The sequence below is a fragment of the Budorcas taxicolor genome, chromosome 9 (assembly GCF_023091745.1).
Source record: "Budorcas taxicolor isolate Tak-1 chromosome 9, Takin1.1, whole genome shotgun sequence".
Classification (NCBI taxonomy): Eukaryota; Metazoa; Chordata; class Mammalia; order Artiodactyla; family Bovidae; genus Budorcas; species Budorcas taxicolor.
In genome coordinates, this window is record NC_068918.1 from 24841376 (window position 1) to 24863562 (window position 22187).

General features: G+C 41.9%; 1 protein-coding gene and 1 non-coding gene across 2 annotated transcripts in view; one reads left to right on the forward strand and one right to left on the reverse strand.

Annotated features, from left to right (window-relative positions):
• The window catches only part of DCBLD1 (discoidin, CUB and LCCL domain containing 1), a 76012-nt gene that overhangs the window by 2583 nt on the left and 51242 nt on the right, over positions 1-22187 (reverse strand). Inside the window, exons 5-14 of the mRNA XM_052645495.1 lie at positions 21960-22032; positions 11072-11205; positions 6261-6301; positions 5106-5321; positions 4563-4687; positions 4117-4276; positions 3921-4028; positions 2337-2424; positions 2056-2105; positions 1227-1346 (exon numbers count right to left, since the gene is read on the reverse strand). Coding sequence (XP_052501455.1) covers positions 1227-1346; positions 2056-2105; positions 2337-2424; positions 3921-4028; positions 4117-4276; positions 4563-4687; positions 5106-5321; positions 6261-6301; positions 11072-11205; positions 21960-22032 — 1115 coding nt within the window. The remainder of the gene's footprint in view (positions 1-1226; positions 1347-2055; positions 2106-2336; positions 2425-3920; positions 4029-4116; positions 4277-4562; positions 4688-5105; positions 5322-6260; positions 6302-11071; positions 11206-21959; positions 22033-22187) is intronic.
• Positions 7498-7570, forward strand: TRNAC-ACA (transfer RNA cysteine (anticodon ACA)). The gene has a single exon. It is a non-coding gene; the product is annotated as a tRNA-Cys (tRNA).

The window sequence follows — 22187 nt, forward strand, 5'->3', positions numbered from 1 at the left end:
GCAGCGAGTGCCCTGCCAGAGAGTTTGGCTTAATTGTATAGAAACCTATGGAGATTCTAAATAAGTGACTGGCAACGAGAGGTAACCCTGGAAGAAGACAGAAGAGGGAAAGATAAAAGTAAAAAGAGAAATGAAACCCAAAAAGTCATAAATTAGGGGACTAGCAGCAGCTTTGGAAGGACCACATATTGGGGACAGGTATCAGAAGAATACGCCCTCCTTCATAGCTCAGTGGGTAAAGAATCTGCCTGCAATGGAGGAGAGCTGGGTTCGATTTGTGGGTCAGGAAGATCCCCTGGAGAAGGAAATGGCAACCCACTCCTATATTCTCACCTGGAGAATCCCATGGACAGAGGAGCCTGACAGGCTACAGTCCATGGGGTCACAAGAGTCGGACATGACTTAGCGACTAAACCACCATCAGAAGAATTGGTCACCAACAATGTAAGTAGGGTAAGAGGAAAGAGGAGCTTCCCAGCTGTTAAGCCCTGAAAAATGGGATGCACAGATGGAAGCCACTTAGAAAAGGAGTTCCTGGAGCATATGGGTTAGTAAACGATTGTTGTGGGACTTCCCTGGTGATCCAGTGATTAAGACTCTGCATTTCCAATGCAGGGGTTCAATCCCTGGTAAGGGAAAGAAGATCCCATGTGCCATAGGGCATGGCCAAAAAGTTTTTTAAAAATTAAAACAATTTTTTCAATTTCTTTCTAAAATTTCACTTACTATGTATACTGTATTTTACAAAACTATTGGTCCTTGATGGACTAGACATTTTGAAAAACCAAACAATAGATCCTTCTTCATAAATCCAGTGACTCCACAATGACTTGTCAAAACCCTGAGGCCATCCTAACATATTGCTTCATCTCCTTCTTCCTCTTTCTTTAGGGCAGGAGCTATGCTGAATTCATCTTTCTAGTCCCTCTTTCCTAGTGCCTTAATCAAAACCTTAGTAACAAAAATAGATTAAGTAAGGGCATCCAGATTTCAGTGGTACTTCAGGACCATCGCTCTGGGTGTCATTAGAGGCCCTGCAGGTGTAAGAGTCTGAGCTAAACGGGGCTTTGGAGAGATATTTCAGTGTTAGTCTGTGACTCTTACAGAGCACAAAGAGTGAGGCACCAGACCCTGTCTAAACAAAAGGCTTCAGTCGCACCTCTCTTCCCGGCCTCCCCTCTCCCGTAAGCAGCACCTTACAGCAGCCGCAGAGACTTGGTGCCTACCTGCTATATCACTGGTGACGAGATCCAACTTTTGTGTCATCTCCTTTTCATTATCATAGCTGATGGTAAACTCAGCTGACTGATGCCTGGCAAAGGGATACTTGATCTGCTTCCAACAGTCTGCAATAAAGATAACACGGAACAAGTATCTCAGGAGTATAACACAGTTACTCCACAACAGGTTCCTCCTAAAGTCAGAGGTCAGGCTGCCTGTTGCCAGCTGACTGTGATACACGCACAACCACACTCTCCAGGTGTGTGGTAGAAACAGCAGCAGCACACGCCACCCAAACCACGCTTTCCACCATGCCTGTAAAATGCACTTGTGTACCCGTCAGCCCCCAGATTATCCCCAGTTTAGACTACCTGGGCAAGAACTTTCCTAATCTGAGCTGACAGGGCATTTGTGACCTTGAGCGGTTCAGAGCCTTTGAAGGTGGCACCCTAAGGTGGCCTTGAGATTCTCAGGGGTCCTGCCTGCTGCCCTCTCTCTGGACCACAGCTGATCCCGTGTCCTAAGGAGTCTCTGAAACCTGCCAGACCCAGTCCTTCCCCGGATTTCCCAGAATGAAAAACACAAGGCCTGATGGCAGTGTGGTGACTCAAACTCCAGTTGCCAAAAAATAATTTTGACAAATGATGGGATGATGTTGAACAAAGGTAAAAGTAAACTGGCTGTGAAGATTCTAAATTAAGAGATAGGATACAATATATTCTTTCCTGTTAGATTTGCTAACTTAAAGCTATTAAATCTTATTTATTTAACCATGTGTGTGGGTTTTCATGTCCTCAAAGACAGAATAAAACTGTAATAGTTTTTTCAACCAACCTGTTTTCTGAGTCTTAGATGATCCATAAGGATTTCCTTTCTTCTTCTTCCTATTAAAACAAAAAAATCCCACTGAAAATATTTCTAAATGATAGGTACTGCTCATGAAATAATACTTGATACTTTCTCCCTCTCTCCAACTTGTTTTAAAAGTATAAGTTAACATTTTATCTTGGAAGAAGTGATGCTGCTTTCTACACATGAACATATTAAGAGCATTAAAATTTTGTGATTGTTGACATAATTAGAATAAAAATGTTTTTAAATGTGAAGCCACATACTTTCTAAGGACTGCAAAGATTCCCACTCCAACAGCCAGCACGAAGAAGAAGAGCACCAGTGGAATAACAATAGTTGTGATGTTTAATCCTAAAAGGGGGGAAAGCCACCACATTACAACAGAAATGAAGCGCAACCAAATCCCATGATCTAAAACTGGACACTGATTTGAAAAGTCCTCACTGGTTTAACATGTGGGGAAAAAGAATGCATGCTAGACATGTAATGATACTGGAAACCAAAAAGAGAGGACTCAAAATCCCAGCTAAAGTTTAAGAAAATAAAATTGATCTCCCCCACCCCCGCCCCCGCCCCCGCCCCCGCCCCGCCAAGGCACTTTCCACTGTTTCTTGGGATTAACATTTACTCTGAATTTGTTGCCTGGATCATATTAGACTAAAAACCAAAATGGCTGGGGAGGTTTATAGCTGGCCTTATTCAGGCAGGTAGATGATGTAAGCCCAGTGCAGAACTCTCAGCGTGGCTCAGGTAAGCATTTCCCCAAGATGGCGGCAGGTAAGCATTTCCCCAAGAGGGGGGCAGGTTTGGACCTGTAGGGTAACAGAAGCCCAGGGAACCAGACCTTTGGAACTGTGGACTGAAAGGAAATGCACCCTAACATCAGACCATGTCTTCCCACAAGGGTCTGTTTAAGGAAGAAGGTCACTTTAACAGCTACTGAAGACCCCAAGCTTGTAGAAACTATGAAAACTAAAGGAGAAATGTTTCTTCTTAACCCTTCTTTTTCCTGTGTTCCCGGGGAAGAAAATAAAGGAATGATCAGGAGTGGAAATGTGTAGTTCATGAAACGGAAGACAAGGAACTTAAACTTAGAAGGGAACAATATTGATGTAAGTAACAGTGGGAATTTGGGGAAAATCTAACAGGTTAAACATCCAGTAACAGGGAAATGGTTAACTAAATGATGGTATGTCCATATGAAGAAATACTATAAAGATATTAGTAACTGTGTTTTTCAGCTATTCAATAGCATTAGAAAATGCTCATAATACAATGTTAAATGAAAAATACATGCTACAGAACAAAATATGCGGTATGCTGCCAATTTGTTTAGAAGTTACAAAAATAAATATAATTGGAGACACAGTGGAATATGGTGACCATGGATGTTGATTTATGGATTATTTTTAATTTCTTATATATCTCTCTCAAATCTACCAAATTGTATAAAATATGCAAATTATTTTACATTCTGAAAAAAATAAATATTTTTAATGTTTATTATTTTAAGTTGTCAGTGTGTGTCAGAGAACTTTCTCTAATATACTTTTTTATGGTTATTAGAGTATTCCATGGCATGAATGTGCTATTGCTATTTTTTTCCTACAAAAGATTTATGTAGTGTTTGAAGGGCACATACTTTTGTTTCCAGTCTGTTTCTACTTACAGCATCGCAATGAAAAGCGTGGATACATATTATCTTATGCTTATGCAGATACCTCTGAACCATCTGCCTCCAGACACTTGTATGACAGAGGAAAAAAGAATGTTGTTGAAGCTACTGTATTATTGCCTGGAATACCAGTTATGTTCCTTAAGAAACCACAAAACGATCCCTGCCATACCTTTGGGCACTTCTTCAGAGGGGATGGGTTTTGAGATTGTCTTATCTTCTCCTTTTGTTGAACCAACAGTATTCACACTTGTTTTGTGCCACACCAGTGAGTCATTACCTGAGTGAGAAGAGATGTTGGAGAAGCTACACTGGTAACAGCAGTTTGTGAAAGGAGGGGACCGGAATTCAGTAACTCCGTCACTCACCCTGAGTCCTGCTTGGTGCAATCTGGCAGCCAAGGAGCTCCACTTTCAAGGCTATCCGCTGGTGCCACGTCTGGGGGATGACCCGCACGTATCTGGCTACAATGGGAGGGATGAAATTGTTGCGCACAGGGTCCCGAAAATTAGAGTTGCCCTGAAACACCTGTAGGAACAAGTAACTTTTACCTGGAGATTCTATTAGTTTCTAGGTCTTGATCAACCCACTCACACCTGGTGATACGAAATCAAAGCCAGGATTCTGTGTCCGCTGCATTTGTATAGACATGCCTGATATTGAAGATACAAGGCTTTGCACTCAAAGGCTAAGTAACTGGATGTGGTACTTTGCATCTGTTTTATGGAAACACACTAATGAAAATATCCAGAGGCCCGCTCTCCGACTCAGTTCCTCCCTCCGACTCAGTTCCTCCCTCCAGAGTGTCTCTTACCTTTTCTTCATTATTCACAATTCCTTTATAGGTCTTCCACTTGGAGTTGTTGTTTCTGAAGTTCATTACAAAACTCTTTACATAGAAGTTGAAATTAGACTGTGTGGATCCTGTAGTCCTAATTCCTTGTAAGAAGATATTATTTATGGGTTAGTTTTAAAAATATGTTATCCATAACTTGCTTTATTATTTTCAGGTTTCTTTTCCTTTCCCCCCTCCCCCATCTGAAATTTCAAATCATTTTTCAGGCCTGCTTTTCTTATCCGCATTTAGAAATGTGATGACAGATGAGTTTTCACACTGACAACATGCCCTAAAAAGGTTTCGCAAAGAGATACCAGCTCTCTTATCCACACATCCATCTGTATACCCTCCACACAGGTTCTTCTCACAGAGACAAGGTGAAGATTTATTACTTTTTTTTTTGAAGATTTGTTACTTTTAAACAAAACATGATATTTTGAGATGGGGACACCCATGCAAATTCAAGACAATTTCAATGGCAAGTCATCTTGTTTCATGAAATTGCAGTTGTGTCCGTACCTGTTATTTTCTTTTTCTCTCCCAAATCTATCCTCAGCCACTCTCTCTGTTTGTGATTCTTGCTCCTGTCTCCTGAAGCCCACGACGGGCCTTGGTCCTGAAGTCGGGCTTGGCCAGGAGACCAGCGGACCTGATCTCCAGTCTCATTGATCCACTCCCAAGAAGAAGAAGCTCTGATTTGCCTGTCAGGTTCCAAAATCAAGGATCCACTGCAGCCTAGGATAAAGGGCAGGAAAAGATTTCAGATACGGACACAAAATGAAAGCAAAAAAAGAAAAAAAAAAAAAAACCACCACCCCATTTCACCTAGAATGAGTCAGTTGATTTACTTCTGTTCTGATACTGAATCAACTGTTTAATTACTAGTTTTTAATGATCCAGAGTTCCATTTGACTTGTTGGTCCTGTGGTGTCTTGAAATTGTTGCTGTTTTTTTAACAGAATGTATATCCCCTAAAAGTGATATCTCTTTGTCCCCACTGTAGATTTTCCTTTCTATCCTCCTAAATTCACCCTAGTTTCAATGAAGTGCAAGGTGTCTTAAAAGCTTAATGCTGAGGTTCTTCTCAGTTGATTAGAAGGGGGACTTCATGCTCTGTACCCTTGAAGAGCAGGTACAGCAGGTGCTCAAAGATCAGTTCATCATACCCAACATCACCCCTAGGCGCTTAACTACAGCAATGCCCAAGACAATGCGGAGGCAGCAGATAAAAGGCCAGTCCTCTTCCTGGGCAGTTCTCCCCAAATATCTTGTATGAGGGAGACTATTTCCCTGGAATAAGTTCCATGATGGAGGGGCTAAAAAAAGCCTTTATACTATATATTCATTTTCAATAACTTGATCACAAATACAAGTTGTACTTATTCAAAAGCTTTTTCTGTTAATAATTGACAAAGGAATTTATCTTAAATGTCATTTTAAATTTTCATTCTTTTCAGCAAAAGTTTGAGAGATTATTAAAAAAAAAAAATTTCTTCCTAGTGCTAATTGGGTTTATTCTCTGAGGTGTTTTTAAGTCACAGCATATTGGTGCTACATAGCCTGAGGGGAAACAAAAATAATCCTTTAAACTATCTCATCTGAGGGGTATGGAAGAATAAACTACCCCTGAAGATTTTTAAATTATCAAATTCTTAAGGAAAGCATGATCCTTACCATTGGAGGTAAACAGAAAGCGCTTGTCTGACAGGGAACCACTGAAATAATAAACACAAAGATGAGGAGGTGAGTTGCTTACTGGATCTTAATGACTGGTACAGCGCTGCAGCACGGGGCTCAGAGCCTTCCCACACCGCACGTGGTCCTCAGCACCTGGCAAGGCCACTCTTCTCTCCGTCACTGGCTTTTCATAGACCAAGAAACTCGGGCCCTTTGAAGGTAGGCAACTTCCCTGAATTCATACAGGTGGCCAGTGGCCAGGACTCTCAAGGCACTGCTTGTGAATAAAAATTCCGTGCCGTTTCCATCACGCCACAGTGTACTGGGAAGGAAATGTACACATATACGGTCTCTAGGACACCCTGAAATCCCAGGTAATGAGTTTGTGGTGACGGAGGCAGAAAGGACATGCCCTTTGCTTCAGCAGGCACCCCCACAGCGCCCCACTCACTATCAACCGTCAAGGACCACTGAGACATGAAGACGCCTGCTCACTTTTAGAAGAATGAGCATGTTATCTGCTGCCTTGGCTACAGACTTCACTCCTTCCCTGAGTGGCCCTTCTCAGCCTGAGGGACCTCCTCAGCCTGGTCCCTCCAGTCACACTCCGACCTCCTGCAGCAAAGACACCAAGCCATGAAGCAGTTCCTGCCTCTCGACACCAAGGTGCAGCTGGAGAAGACTCAGAGCACCTCACTGACAGGTCCTGAACCAGTCCCCCACTGCTGCTGGACAGTCTGCGCAGCTGGCATTGACCCCTGGGGCTCTGGGCCCCCCAGTTCTATGACTTGTATTACTTTCTTGGCGAACTTATCAAATCAGCCTTGCTCTGCAGTTGTCTCCAGCAGAGAAGAGGTTCCTAAGGCCTACAATCACATTTTTCTTTTTGTAAATCCCTCATCAACTCAATGCTGTGACAGTACAGAGAATGAATAGAAAACTTGAAATTTTCAAGATTCATCTTATATGCATCATGCTTTATGTATTAGATACCAGAGGTAAACAAAAAAGGTAGATATCACTGTCATGTTCAATTTTACAATCTGAGTACTGCTTACAATTTTTAAATGTTTTGACTCAATTACTATGGCAATAATGGACAAAGAGTACTGAAATGTGAAATCCACAGAGAACCCAAAAATAGTCTGGACAAGAGTATTAGCACATTCACATCAAAGGTTTTGTTTTGTTTTTTTTCTTAAGTAACAGGTTTTTCTTTCGTAAGTAACAGGCTTTCCTGGTGGCTCAGACGGTAAAGCGTCTGCCTACAATGCAGGAGACCCAGGTTTGATCCCTGGGTCAGGAAGATTCTCTGGAGAAGGAAATGGCAACCCACTCCAGTACTCTTGCCTGGAAAATCCCATGGATGGAGGAGCCTGGTAGGCTACAGTCTATGGAGTCGCAAAGAGTCGGACACGACTGAGCGACTTCACTTCACTCACTTCACTTTTCTTTCATATTCTTTGTCCACTCTCAGGAAGAGACTCTGTAAGCCTTGGTTTTCCACATTCAGGTTCTACTATGATCCGTGCCGAGTATAATGCAGGGATCAACCATTTCATACATGAGAAAATGCAGGCCCACGTGGATCATCGGACCTCCTTCAGTTCATAGTTAGTGGATGAGTGGAGGTGAGGACCCAGTTTTCCTAACCTTTAAAGAAAGGTCCACACTGTTGCAGTTCACATTTTTGCGATTCATATTTAAATTAGTTAAGATGTATTTAGAACCTCTTCTTGATTTTTCCATTTCCTCTAACATTCCTGCACTATTACACTTGAAGTTTGGCCGGATAAGCCTAAATAATACTGCCTCTTCCCTGATCGCCTGGATGTGCTCTCACTGCCATGAATCATTAAAAGATTTATTCTGTGACTGAAAAAGAGAAGTTAAAGCAAGAAGGTTAGCTTTGGAGTTAACCCAGAGAAGATGATGATGCTAGGGAAGGCTGTGCTTCTCAGATCTCTCTGCTTGGCTCTCCTCTATTATCAGCTGGAATATGTTTTTCCATTTCACCCAATTTAATTAAATACAAACACCTAGAGAATTCTGTAGGTAAATAAGCTGCTGCTTTTAAAAATAAAAACCCCCTAGGGAGGATGGGATTCTGAGGCATTTGCACACTAGGGTGAATGAATCAGATTCCAGGAATTGCCAGCCTTCCCAGAGGGCTGCAGAAGCCATCATGAATTGTCTGATGTAAACACAAAGCCCTCTCTGCAGATGGTCTGAGCCATCGTCCTCTGTGAGGTCAGTGGCTCTTCCTGATTCCATTCTGGTCTCCTCAGATCAGGGAAGTGACCTGACCCGGGATGAATCCCAGAAGAACCCTAGATATTTACTTTAGGGACCCCTTCTTCCTCAGTGGCAATGCTTCCTTCTGTGTGTCTTCCTGAACACCAAACAATCATGCGTGGGAACAGAAGTTCAATGACCGCATGTACTGTGCTTCCCCAACAGCAAAACACCACCGATCAAAACAGCGGCTCCCTGAAGACCTGGGAATGGAAATCAGTGGAAGGGATGGTGTGAGCACACAGTTTACTCTTTTCTGCTAATCACAAAAAGACGACCACAGAGCCAGAGGGGAGAAGGGACCTTGATATAGTTCTAGACTTCCGTCTATGCACACCAAAGCAAAAATCATTCAGTTAGTTCAAATAACTATATGGATCGTGGAGCAAAACTTTGCTAAATTCATTTATGATTTAGATTTCTGGACTCTTACTTTTGCCCTAAAGTTTAATATCAAATTATATAAAGTGACTTCTAATGTAGTAAGTCCAGTTGATGTAGGAGAAGTAATTGAGGACATTATGTCTACTTTTATTCAATAGCTTAAATAACTTCTTCAAAAGTAAAATAAAATCCAAGTAATACAAGTTTAACTTTTTCCTATCCTGTTTTTCTAAAAAAGAAGCATGCAAATGTATTCAAACAGGCAAGAGATCCAAAAACAACAGACCTAAGGCCAGAGGCCAGTTTTTTGGGCCTGTTTGGAGAAGTAGCGCCGCAACAGATCCAGGTCACAGCTGGATGCCTTCCTGATAAATAGTAACACAGCATCAGTAGAGCAAACCATAAGACACATAAATAGATCTTCAACAGTCAAAGTTGAGCAGACACTTAAAGCTTACTGTGCAGAAGCAATACGCTATGCTATAAATACTATAAATCATGTCTGACTCTCTGCCACCCATGGACTGTAGCTCCCCAGACTCCTCTGTCCATGGGATTCTTCTGTTCTCCTGGCAAGAATACTGGAGTGGGTTGCTCTCCCTCCTCCAGGTGATTTTGCTGACCCAGGGATTGAACCCGCAGCTCTTTTCCACTAGTGCCACCTGGGAAGCACCCCATAAATCAGGGTATAAATTTATAAATCAGGATATAAATTTTAATGTCCCAAAGATTTTGAGGTAAATATGTAAGTTAAAAAAAATGTATATACTTATGTGTGAGCATATATAATACATGTGTACATAATATAAAATGTTATTTATGTTTATAGTTCATATGTATGAGCACATACATGTGTATATACAGTCAGCCATATCTGCAGATTTTGCATCCCCAGATTCAACCAACCAGAGTAAAAATCTTCAGGAAAAAAATTCCAAAAAGCAAAATTTGAATTTGCCGCATGCAACTCTTTACACAACATTTACAGTAGTATTGACAATTATTTACATAGCATTTACATTGTATTAGGTATTATAAGTAATCTAGAGATGATTTAAAGTCCATGGCAGGATGTGCACAGCTATATGTAAATGTTATGCCATTTCATACAGGGAACTTGAGCAGCTCTGGATTTGGGTATCCACAGGGGTCCTGGAGCCAATCCCTGAGGACGCTAACTGTGTACACAGTGGCTCAAGCAGCACTGCTCCCTCACCAGGTGGCCACCCATTCCAAAGGGAGCATCCCTCTGGACCAGTCTTAGCTGCCTGCTTATACAGATGGACATCTGGATCATAAGGCTAGCCTATTTTAGCTATAACAGTTCTAGTTTTCCTCTCTAGAAGCTGAGGAAACCTGAAAGCAAGAAAAGCTGAGGTTGAAGTGTTTAAAACAACTGACACTTTTTTCGTAAAACACTAAAGGATAACACAAACAGAAGTTAACAGTGTTAACAAAAGCCATCTTTTTTTCACTTCTCAACTGTTATTCATCCTTAAGAGAAGGTCTCTAGGGATCCTCTAGGGATTTCTGTGGTTCTGCCTGGGTTTATTTCAGTCCTGTGTCTCCTTCATATCTTTGGTAATGTTGGTGAGAATCAGTAGTTTACATAAACAGGAGAAACTAGAGAGGAATAAGCCTTTATTCCCTCCCACTGAAGCACCTGAGAGGAGAATGTTCTGCTGCCCTGGGACTTTAGAAATGTGCCATTTTAACCAACCTGTCAGCATAAACAGCGAACTATTTTATTGCTGCAAGACAAGTCACCTCAATTGTGTCGGACTCTTTGCCAACGCTATGGACCATCGCCCATCAGGCTTCTCTCTCCATGGGATTCTCCAGGCAAGAATACTGGAAAGGGTTGCCATGCCCTCCTCCAGGGCATCTTCCTGACCCAGGGATAGAACCTGCATCTCTTAAGGCGGCTGCATTGGCAGGTGGGTTCTTTACCATTAGTGCCCACCTGGGAAGCCCAAATGGCCACTATAAATACTACTCTAAGCATTCAAACATTTTTCCCAGTTGATAGGCCCTTGGTATCACATGCCAGCTGTCTTTAAAAAATTGTGAGCTGATTACATATGCCTGCAGGGTTACCTTGCATTCAGAACAAAAAGCTAAGTACTTACTCCCTTGAGAGAACACCATTGGCCAGGATTCCTTCATATCGACTTATCCCTTTGCGCAGAAACACGCTGATCTGACCACCCACTTCATCTGCAATCACTCCTGCATGGATGGCGGCTTTGCACAATAAAGAGGTCTGAAACACAGCAACATCATCACTTACAAGTGACTCAACAATGCATTTCACATATGGTGGGAATTTTCCATTTTCTTGCAACTTGTGGTCAGGATGCCTACATGACCCATGATTTGGCTAAATTAAAATTCATTTAAAGTAGAAGGGAATGGAAAAAAGTATTAGATAACCATCTCAGAATGACATTAGAGCCATATATTTATGCTGACTAACTTGGGAACCTTCCCACGAGGTAGGAAGGAAGGGAGGTGATTTAGAGTATCCGTGGCTCTCTAGTGAATAATGCCTCCTGGTGGCCATGCCCATGTGTGGTCACCTCCTACACTGAATCTGAACTGGGCCACATCACTTGTTCTGTTCTGCTGCAGGTAACGTGGCCCTGCCAACTGTCAGTGAGGCCTCCTGAGACTCCCACCCCAGATGATCTATCATACAAATGCAGCTGCAATTCTAGACAAAGGAAGCTTAAGAACCAACCAACCCGCATTGTTGACCCACAAGCTGGTCAGCAAAGAAAATGGCTATCATTTTAAAACATCATTTTAAGTTCTGGGGTGACTTGGTCGGCAAGAATAGATAGCTGCTCAGCTTCTTACAAATCCTGAAAGATGATGCTGTTAAAGGGCTACACTCAATATGCCAGCAAATTTGGAAAACTTAGCATTGGCTACAGGACTGGAAAAGGTCAGTTTTCATTCCAATCCCAAAGAAGGGCAATGCCAAAGAATGTTCAAAAACTATCGCACAACTGCACTCATTTCACATGCTAGCTAAGTAATGCTCAAAATTCTCCAAGCCAGGCTTCAGCAATACATGAACTGAGAACTCCCAGATGTTCAGCTGGATTTAGAAAAGGGAGATGAACCAGAGATCAAATTGCCAACATCTGTTGGATGATCGAAAAAGCAAGAGAATTCCAGAAGAAACATTTACTTCTGCTTCATTGACTGCTAACGCCTTTGACTGTGTGGATCACAACAAACTATGAAAATTCTTCAAGAGATGGGAATATCTGACCACCTTACCTGCCTCCTGTGAAACCTGTAAGCAGGTCAAGAAGCAACAGTTAGAACCAGACATGGAACAACGGATTGATTCCAAATTGGGAAATGAGTATGTCAAAGCTGTATATTGTCACCTTGCTTATTTAACTTATATGCAGAGTATATCATGCAAAATACTGGGCTGGATGAAGCACAAGCTGCAATCAAGATTGCTGGGAGAAATATCAATAACCTCAGATATGCAGATGACACCACCCTTATGGCAGAAAGTGAAGGGGAACTAGAGTCTCTTGATGAAAGTGAAAGAGGAGAGTGAAAAGGCTGGCTTAAAACTCAACATTCAAAAAACTAAGATCATGGCATCCAGTCCCATCACTTCATGACAAATAGATAGGGAAACAATGGAAACAGTGAAAGACTTTATTTTCTTGGGCTCCAAAATCACTGCAGTTGGTGACTGCAGCCATGAAATTAAAAGACGCTTGCTCCTTGGAAGAAAAGTTATGACAAACCTAGAGCTTGTTAAAAAGCAGAGACATTACTTTGCCGATAAAGGTCCATCTAGTCAAAGCTATGGTTTTTCCAACAGTCATGAATGGATGTGAGAGTTGGATCATAAAGAAGGCTGAGCACCAAATAATTGATGCTTTTGAACTGTGGTGTTGGAGAAGACTCTGGAGAGTCCCTTGAACTGCAAGGAGATCAAACCAGTCAATCCTAAAGGAAATCAACCCTGAATATTCATTGGAAGGATTGATGCTGAAGCACCAATACTTTGGCCACCTGATGTGAAGAGCCAACTCATTTGAAAAGACCCTGATGCTGGGAAAGATTAAGGGCAGGAGGAGAAGGGGATGACAGAGGATGAGATGGTTGGATGACATCACGAACTCAAAGGATATGACTTTGAGCAAGCTCTGGGAAATGGTGAAGGACAGGGAAGCCTGGCGTGCTATAATCCATGGGGTCACAAAGAGTCGGATATGACTGAGCAATTGTGCAATAACAGCAGTTTCTTACATTTGCTTTACTAAATACACATTTTGAGCATCATTTGAGAAGGTAAAACTTCCATACCACAGTTTCATTTTAAAATTAGACATTTAACAAGGCATCAAAACCAAAACTCCTTTCTCCAGGGGATCTTCCCAACCCAGAGATTCCCGGAGAATTCCATGGACCGTATAGTCCATGGGGTCACAAAGAATCAGACATGACTGAGCAATTTTCACTTTCAAAACCAAAATGGTAGTATCAGCCACATGGACAAGAAAACGGGATGAAGGTCTCAGAGCTAATGAAGAGCAACCCAGGGCCAACAGCCCCCTTCTCATTTCCTGAATCTCCTTTGAGTGGCTCTAACAGCTGGCTCAGCCCTCCATGGCTGCTGGCTGGGGTGATGAACCTGGAGCAGGTACCTGGCTGCCTCTGATTAGCAGGTGGCCCTGTGATTGGAAGTGTGGCTGGAGAGAAGGAAATGGAACTTTTTCACAGGGTGCCCAGGCCGGTGTGGGAGGGTGATCTGGCCATTAGCCCGGGACTGAGCAATCCAGAAGGATCTTTTCCTGAATAAATTTTAGCAATGCCTCACTTCTCTGTGATGGCTAGTGCCAAAAAGCAGCTCATGAAAATGTGTTTTATAACTGAACTTGGGAGTTTCCCTTTGTGTTAATGCCAACACTGTTTACCTTACTGCAGTGGACAGTTTTTCTTAGGTTTAGGTTATAATACTAGGAGGACCAATGAGAACAACCATATTTTTTGACTAATGTGAAACCTCTTGATGAGGGTGAAAGAGAAGAGTGAAAAACCTGGCTTAGAACTCAACATTAAAAAAACAGAAGATCATGGCATCTGGTCCCATCACTTCATAATAAATAGAGGAGGAAAAAGTGGTAACAGTGACAGATTTTATTTTCTTGGGCTCCAGAATCACTGCAGATGGTGACTGCAGCCATAAAATTAATAGACGCTCCTTGGAAGGAAAGCTATGACAAACCTAGACAGCATATTAAAAAGCAGAGACAGCACTTTGCCAACAAAGGTCCATATAATCAAAGCTATGGTATTTCCAGTAGTCATGTAAGGATGTGAGAGCTGGACCATAAAGAAGGCTGAACACTGAAGAACTGGTGCTTTTGAATTGTGCAGAAGACTCTTGAGAGTCCTTGGACTGCAAAGAGATCCAACCAGTCAATCCTAAAGGAAATCAACCCTGAATATTCACTGGAAGGATTGATGCTAAAGCTGAAGCTCTAATACTTTAGCCACCTGATAAGAAGAGCCGACTCTGGAAAAGACTCTGATGCTGGGAAAGACTGAAGGCAGGAGGAGAAAGGGATAACAGAAGATGAGATGGTTGGATGGCATCACCAACTCGGTGGACATGAGATTGAGCAAACTCCAGGAGATAGTGAAGGACAAGGAAGCCTGGTGTGCTGCGGTCCCTGGGATCAGAGAGTCAGACAGGACTTAGTGACTGAACAACAGCAAAAGTGCAGTTGCAATAAAATTCGGAACTTTTGTGATCTTTAATTTAGACAGCTCATATTTCCTGAACTAGATCAGATTTGGCAAAGTGAGCCAGTTTTCCAGTGGCTACTATCATAGTGAAAAAAGGGGAGGATTTCATGACAGAGAAGAAATAAGAGAAGAGAATGCTGAAACAGATGCAGATACTACCCCCTTCTTGATTTGGAGGGAAAAAAAGAATTAGGAGATAGTAATCTTTAAAAAGGCAACTTGCCTTTTCATCTTTTATGAATTTTTTTAAGGTGTCTTGGAGAAATATCAATAACCTCAGGTATGCAGATGACACCACCTTTATGGCAAAAGTGAAGAGGAACTAAAAAGCCTCTTGATGAAAGTGAAAGTGGAGAGTGAAAAAGTTGGCTTAAAGCTCAACATTCAGAAAACAAAGATCATGGCATCTGGTCCCATCACTTCATGGGAAATAGATGGGGAAACAGTGGAAACAGTGTCAGACTTTGTTTTTTTGGGCTCCAAAATCACTGCAGATGGTGACTGCAGCCATGAAATTAAAAGACGCTTACCCTTTGGAAGAAAAGTTATGACCAACCTAAATAGTATATTCAAAAGCAGAGACATTACTTTGCTGACTAAGGTCCGTCTAGTCAAGGCTATGGTTTTTCCTGTGGTCATGTATGGATGTGAGAGTTGGACTGTGAAGAAGGCTGAGTGCTGAAGAATTGATGCTTTTGAACTGTGGTGTTGGAGAAGACTCTTGAGAGTCCCTTGGACTGGAAGGAGATCCAACCAGTCCATTCTGAAGGAGATCAGCCCTGGGATTTCTTTGGAAGGAATGATGCTGAAGCTGAAACTCCAGTACTTTGGCCATCTCATGCGAAGAGTTGACTCATTGGAAAAGACTCTGATGCTGGGAGGGATTAGGGGCAGGAGGAGAAGGGGACGACCGAGGATGAGATGGCTGGATGACATCACTGACTCGATGGACGTTGAGTCTGAGTGAACTCTAGGAGTTGGTGATGGACAGGGAGGCCTGGCGTGCTGTGATTCATGGGGTCGCAAAGAGTCGGACACGACTCAGTGACTGAACTGGACTGAACTGATCATGGTTTTAGTCTCTTAGGGCACAAAATAGAGGCACTAGCTATAATGGGGACATCCTGAATGTAAATTCAGCAATTTAGCGTATCACCCTGTCTCTGCCTCCAACTCTACCAGATGTGAAGTCATCTTACTTCTCTGGACCCAGCTTCCCAGTTCTCCTGGGCAGTGAAAAAGCTGGACTGGGTGATATCCAGAATTCTAAAGGGCACCCTGTGTACTATTATAGGGTCAATGCAAGGCTGCTTCCCTTTCTCAGCCCCAAATGAAAGGCAGATTGATCCAGGGGTCAGCTGGGCAGCTATTCCCACTGTCTCTGGGATCACCTGGCTTCCTCTGAATTCAGCCTGGGGATGGGATGGTCTTCACCCCAGGATCCCTGCCCTGTGTAGAGCTCTCAGTGGACTTGGCATGTCCAAGGGCCTCCTTGGACAAGGAGGACAGTTTTATGGGCCAAAGCAATGGGACCTATTGTTATCATTGACAACAAATATTCTCATTTCCCACAGTCCCTAGCATTGACGTACCCAATGGTATGTGTCCCTTTTATGGAATTTATTTCATTATATTACTGCATATTAAATTACATGTATTTGTTTAATATTTTTTCATTATTTTAAAGGCACGACAATAGATACATCCCCAAGAGAATAACCACCAGATCTGGCTACCATAATATCATGATAAAATTGTAAGCCCTTTCCTGGGTTATTTCCAGGAAGGAAGGTTATTTCCTTAAAAAAAAAAAAAAATCACTCCACCAACTTAAATAAAATTGATGTTTTCTAAAGCTGAGGCTTTTTCATCTTGTTCAGTCGCTAAGTCACGTCCGACTCTGTGACCCCATGGACTGCGGCATGCTAGGCTCTCCTGCCTTTCACTGTCTCCTGGAGTTTGCGCAAACATGTCCACTGAGTTGGTTATGCTCTCTAACTATCTCATCCTTTGCCGCTCCCTTCTCCTTCTGCCTTCAGTCTTTCCCAGCATCAAGTTCTTTTCCAATGAGTTGCCTCTATGCAGCAGGTGGCCAAAGTATTGGAACTTCAACTTCAGCATCAAACCTTCCAATGAATATGCAGGATTGATTTCCTTTAAGATTGACTGGTTTGATCTCCTTGCTGTCCAAGGGACTCTCTAGAGTGTTCTCCAGCACCATGATTAGAAAGCATCAATTTTTCAGCACTCAGCCTTCTTTATGGTTGAACTCTCACACCTGAACCTGACTACTGTAAAAAACATAGCTTTGACTATATGGACGTTTGCTGGCAAAGTGATGTCTCTTCTTTTTAATATGCTGTCTAGGTTTGTTATAGCTTTCCCTCCAAGGAGCAAGTATCTTCTAATTTCAAGGCTGTAGTCACCATCCATAATGATTTGGAGCCCAAGAAAACAAAATCTGTCACTGTTGCCATTTTTTCTATTTGCCATGAAGGGATGGGACCAGAGGCCATGATCTTAGTTTTTTTAATGTTGAGTTTTAAGTCAGCTTTTTCACTCTCCTCTTTCACCCTTATCAAGAGGCTCTTTAGTTCCTTTCACTTTTTGGCCATTAGAGTGGTATCATCTGCATATCTGAGGTTGTTGATATTCCAGGCAATCTTGATTCCAGCTTCTGATTCATCCAGCCCAGCATTTCCCATAATGTACTCTGCGTATCGGGCTTTCCCAGTGGTTCAGCGGTGAAGAATCTGCCTGCAGTGCAGGAGCTGCAGGACACGCGGGTTCGATCCCTGAGTTGGAAAGATGCTCTGGAGAAGGAAATGGCAACCCAATCCAGTATTTTTGCCTGAAAAATTCCATGGACAGAGGAGCCTGGTGGACTATAGTCCATGGGGTCACAAAGAGTTAGACACAACTGAAGCAACTTAACATGCATGCATGCACTCTGCATGTAAGTTAAATAAGCTGTTAAATGAACAGCCTTGTCATACTCCTTTCCCAATTTTGAACCAGCCCACTGTTCCATGGCCGCTTCTAACTGTTGCTTCTTGATCTTTAAAAATTCATATTCACTGAACTGGGATTTTTAAAAATTTTTCCTTTTGAACAATAGATCTATACTTTGTTTTCTAGCTATTTGGGGACCTACACTTCACTGAAATGTAAATACAGGAAAGCCCATATTAATCAGTGATTGCCTTAAACTAAAATATTTAAACATATTTCTTCAGGAAAGGGAATGCGATGGACAGCTGAGAACACCTGCAAGGCTCAGGAACTTGGAAGCTGGTGGAATCAAACATCTCTCAAGTTCCCGGAGCCACAACAGATGACCGAGCAGATCAGCATGAGAAGACTCGAAGAAGTCATCAACTCAGCCCAGAACTGGGGCGTTTTCTCAAGTCTTCCTTTAGGAAAAAACAACTTGTACTAAAAAGTATTGACAAAGTATTAAAATTTAACATGAGTAAACATTTTAGATTCACTTTAATATGAAGACGGCTCCCCTGGTGGCTCAGTGGTAAAGAATCCACCTGCCAATGTAGGAGACACAGGTTCGATCCCTGGTCTGGGAAGATCCCACATGCCATGTGGCAACTAAGCCCTTGGGCCACAACTCCTGAAGCCTGTGACCTAGAGCCCCGTGCTCTGCAACAAGAGAAGACCCCGCAATGAGAAGCCCATTCACTGCAACTAGAGAGAACAGCCCCTACTCACTGCTACTAGAGAAAGCCCTGGCACTTCATCCAAGACCCACCAGAGACAAAAATAAATAATTTTTTAAAACCCCAAACATAAGGAAAGCACATGTTCAAAATTATAAAAATGTATTCCTCAGTCTATTCAATGAATTGTTTTAATGTCGCTACAATCTTCATAATTACCATGATAACATTTTCATTAGAAAAGTAATATAAACTTTAGAAAACATGAAAAAATAAACTCACTATATTGTCATCAGCCAGAGATAAGCACTCACCTATACGATATATTTATTTGCCTCTGGCTCTTTCTGGGTGTATGCAGCTGGGTTTCTCCCTTTCTCTGCTACATCAGGAACACACTTCTTGCACGGTCTCCCTGTAACTTACAGTACTTCTTGAATATTTGGGGGGAATGGAGAATTACTGTAACAAGTTAGTTAAGGGATGTGTTCCTCTTAAAAGCAGATAGTACAGTCAGCAGGCTTGGGAGAAGCTGCCAAGAGAAAAACTGTTCTGAGCACTTTTTATTTCTGGTTTCCAGGTGAGACAGAGCTTAAAGTCTGTATTTCTTATCTGGCATGTTGAGCCTACACTGTACAATGCCTTAATTCACCAGCCAAGGAGACAGAATCACAGAATCTTCAGGATTCTAAATGATCTTGAAAGTTTTCTGTGACACCTCCTAACAGACTGTCCCCTTCTCCACCCCACAGCAGCTTCCCACACACATCCAGGCCACCATGATGAAGGCTGTAACCTCCACACTTGACATTGTCAGTGATTAGGGCCCCACTGTTTCTGGAGACACCCTATCTCATTTTACATTGTTCAGTTATTCTTTACATGCTATGGAAATTGGCCTCCCAGATCTTCTTTCTGCCTTTTGAAACAACACAGAGTGAACCAATTCTTTTTTTTTTAATTTTTATTGGAGTCAGTTGCTTTACAATATTGCATTAGTTTCTATTATGCACACCAAAGTGAATCAGCTCTACGCACACCTCCCTCTGTTTTGGATTCCCTTTCCATTTAGGTCACCACAGAGTCCTGAGTGGAGTTTCCTGTGCTGTATACAGTAGGTTCTCATCAGTTATCCATTGGATGTGCTGTGTTGTGCTAGTCACTCAGTCATGTCCAGCTCTTTTCGACCCCACGGACTATTAGCCCGCCAGACTCCTCTGTCCATGAAATTCTCCAGGCTAGAACACTGGAGTGGGTTACCATTTCTTTCTCCACGGGATCTTCCCAACCCAGGGATCGAACCCAGGTCTCCTGCATGACAGGCAGATTCTTTGCCATCTGAGCCACCAGGGAGCCCTGTCTATTTGATACATAGTATCAGTAGTGTATCTATCGATCCTATTTCCCAGTTCCTCCCTTCACCACCACTTCTCCCTTGGTTGTCCATACATTTGTTCTCTATGTCTGTGCCTCTATTTATGCTTTGTAAAGAAGATTGTCTATACTAATTTCTTCTCATATGGATGGACCTAGAGACTGTCACATTGAATGAAGTATGTCTGAGCCACCAGGGAAGCCCATATAATTATATATTAACTATACGTCAATAACGGAGAAGGCAATGGCACCCCACTCCAGTGCTCTTGCCTGGAAAATCCCATGGATGGAGGAGCCTGGTGGGCTGCAGTCCATGGGGTTGCTAAGAGTCGGACACGACTGAAGCGACTTAGCAGCAGTAGCAGCAACATACATCAATAAAATTAAAAAATAAATAAAGATGGTACACGGGAGAAGGAAAGAAAATTATCAGGAGGGGAAAAAAAGCAAGTAGCCATGTTGGAACAGCCCACATGGTAAGGAGCTGAGAACAGCTTCCAACCAAGAAAAAATTGAGGTCCTCTGTCCAGCCGTCCAGCACTAACTGAATGCTACCAACACCATGTGAGCTTAGAAGCAAATATTTTCCTAGTGGAGCCTCAGATGAAACTGCAGCCCCAGTGACACCCTTGTGTCACCTTGGATACAACCAGGTGAGTGAGTGTCCCTGAAGCAGAGAACTCAGCAGTGCATGTTCAAACTCCTGACCACAGAATGTGAGAGGTAATACATGTGCTTCAAGTTTCCAAGTTTTGGTAACAGTTATGTGGCAATAGATATCTAATATATCCACAATATCAACATATACAAAAAAGAGACACTAGTCCGACTTCTTTGAAGAGATGTGTTTTCAAAATACAAATTTTCCTTCCAGATAAAATCATACTGAGAGCAAATGGTATAAAACCAGCTAGTGTGTCAAATGGGAAACCTGTTTGTCAGCATTTCCAGGTCACTACCACCCAGGAAACCATTTACCTGTTACTCTGAAAAGGAGAGCTCTGTCCAGAGGAGGCAAGGTAAACAGCTAACGTAAGAAAGAAACAACGCTATTTCTCTTGCTGCATGGAATTCTTAAGTTTCTTACACAGGACAGGAAAATAATAAATTAAAACTATACATGGCTAGGAAGTGAAAACTATACCTCAACTTTTTTATGTCTTTTGGTTTACTTCCTAAAGTCATTTAGTACTTCAGCCTGTGCCAAGTAATTTTCAAATTGAGGTAGTATAAATCATTTTAAGATTCAGTTTCTAGGCCAAGTAAACATTCTGTGTCAATCTTGTAAATAAAGAAAACACATGAAAAAGGAAACAATGAGCAAAATCACAGACTTGTGAAGCAGGAGGTGCTGAAAGCAAAATTAAAGCCCATCTTCCCTCCTCCTGTAGGAGATAAATGATCAAGCTCCTAGAACACGTACGCCTTCCCTGTGCATAAAGATGTGTCAGTAAATCTCAGGACATTTCCATCACTATACAGATTTTCATATTTCTAATAACTCAAGCCCCTTCCCATAAGCTATAAACCCAACCATTTGAAATAGTAATGTAAATCTGTAAAAAATCAGGCATCAGATTTCCAGGATAGAAATCTGTGAACAGTAAGAGATGAAGAGCTGTGAATCTGAATGTAAGAGATACACTTAAGAAAAAGGATTTCTGGTGAGTTTATTTTTTCTGGGAACAATGTATATCACTCAATTTCAATAGGCCTAGGAAATTGGGGTGCAAGGAGGGAGGGGAATAATATAAAAGAGCAGGGCAAATGGCTTCATTGGTCCCAGAGACAATGTAACTATTCTGGGCTGTAAAATGTTCATGTCCTTGGCTGTATTACCTGAAGCACTTGGAGTAGTTAAATCAATAAGTAAATTATAACAAAAGGATGATCTCTTACGAAAATCGGATGGAATTAGACTCTTAAGTTATAATAAAGGCTTTTGTTTACCATTTCATTTATAGTATGCTTAATTGGAAATGCTAAAAATAGGAATGAATGCATGAAAAACCTTGATTTTTATACTTATTATTTCATTTATTCTCAGAAAAGAGAACTGTGCATCTATCTACAAAGTTTTACATCTTATTTGACTTTACCTTGTAAAGAATTTAGGCAGAGCAACAAGCACTAACTTTTTAATGTCTTCCCTGCCATAAAATTACCCTCAATTACTTACGTCTCTATAGCCATCCACCACATTCCCAGAAATATCTCCTGGTATGTCTCTACAACCAGCTGGGCAGAACTTGCTGAAAAAAAAAATAGAGTATATATTTTATTAAGGTTTACTTAAATTAAAAAGTATTAAATTATACTTAAAAGTACTTTCTCTCCATGCAACATGCAGGAACATCTTCCTCTGATGACAAATCAGAAACTTGATTTGTGAAAACACAGGTTAATC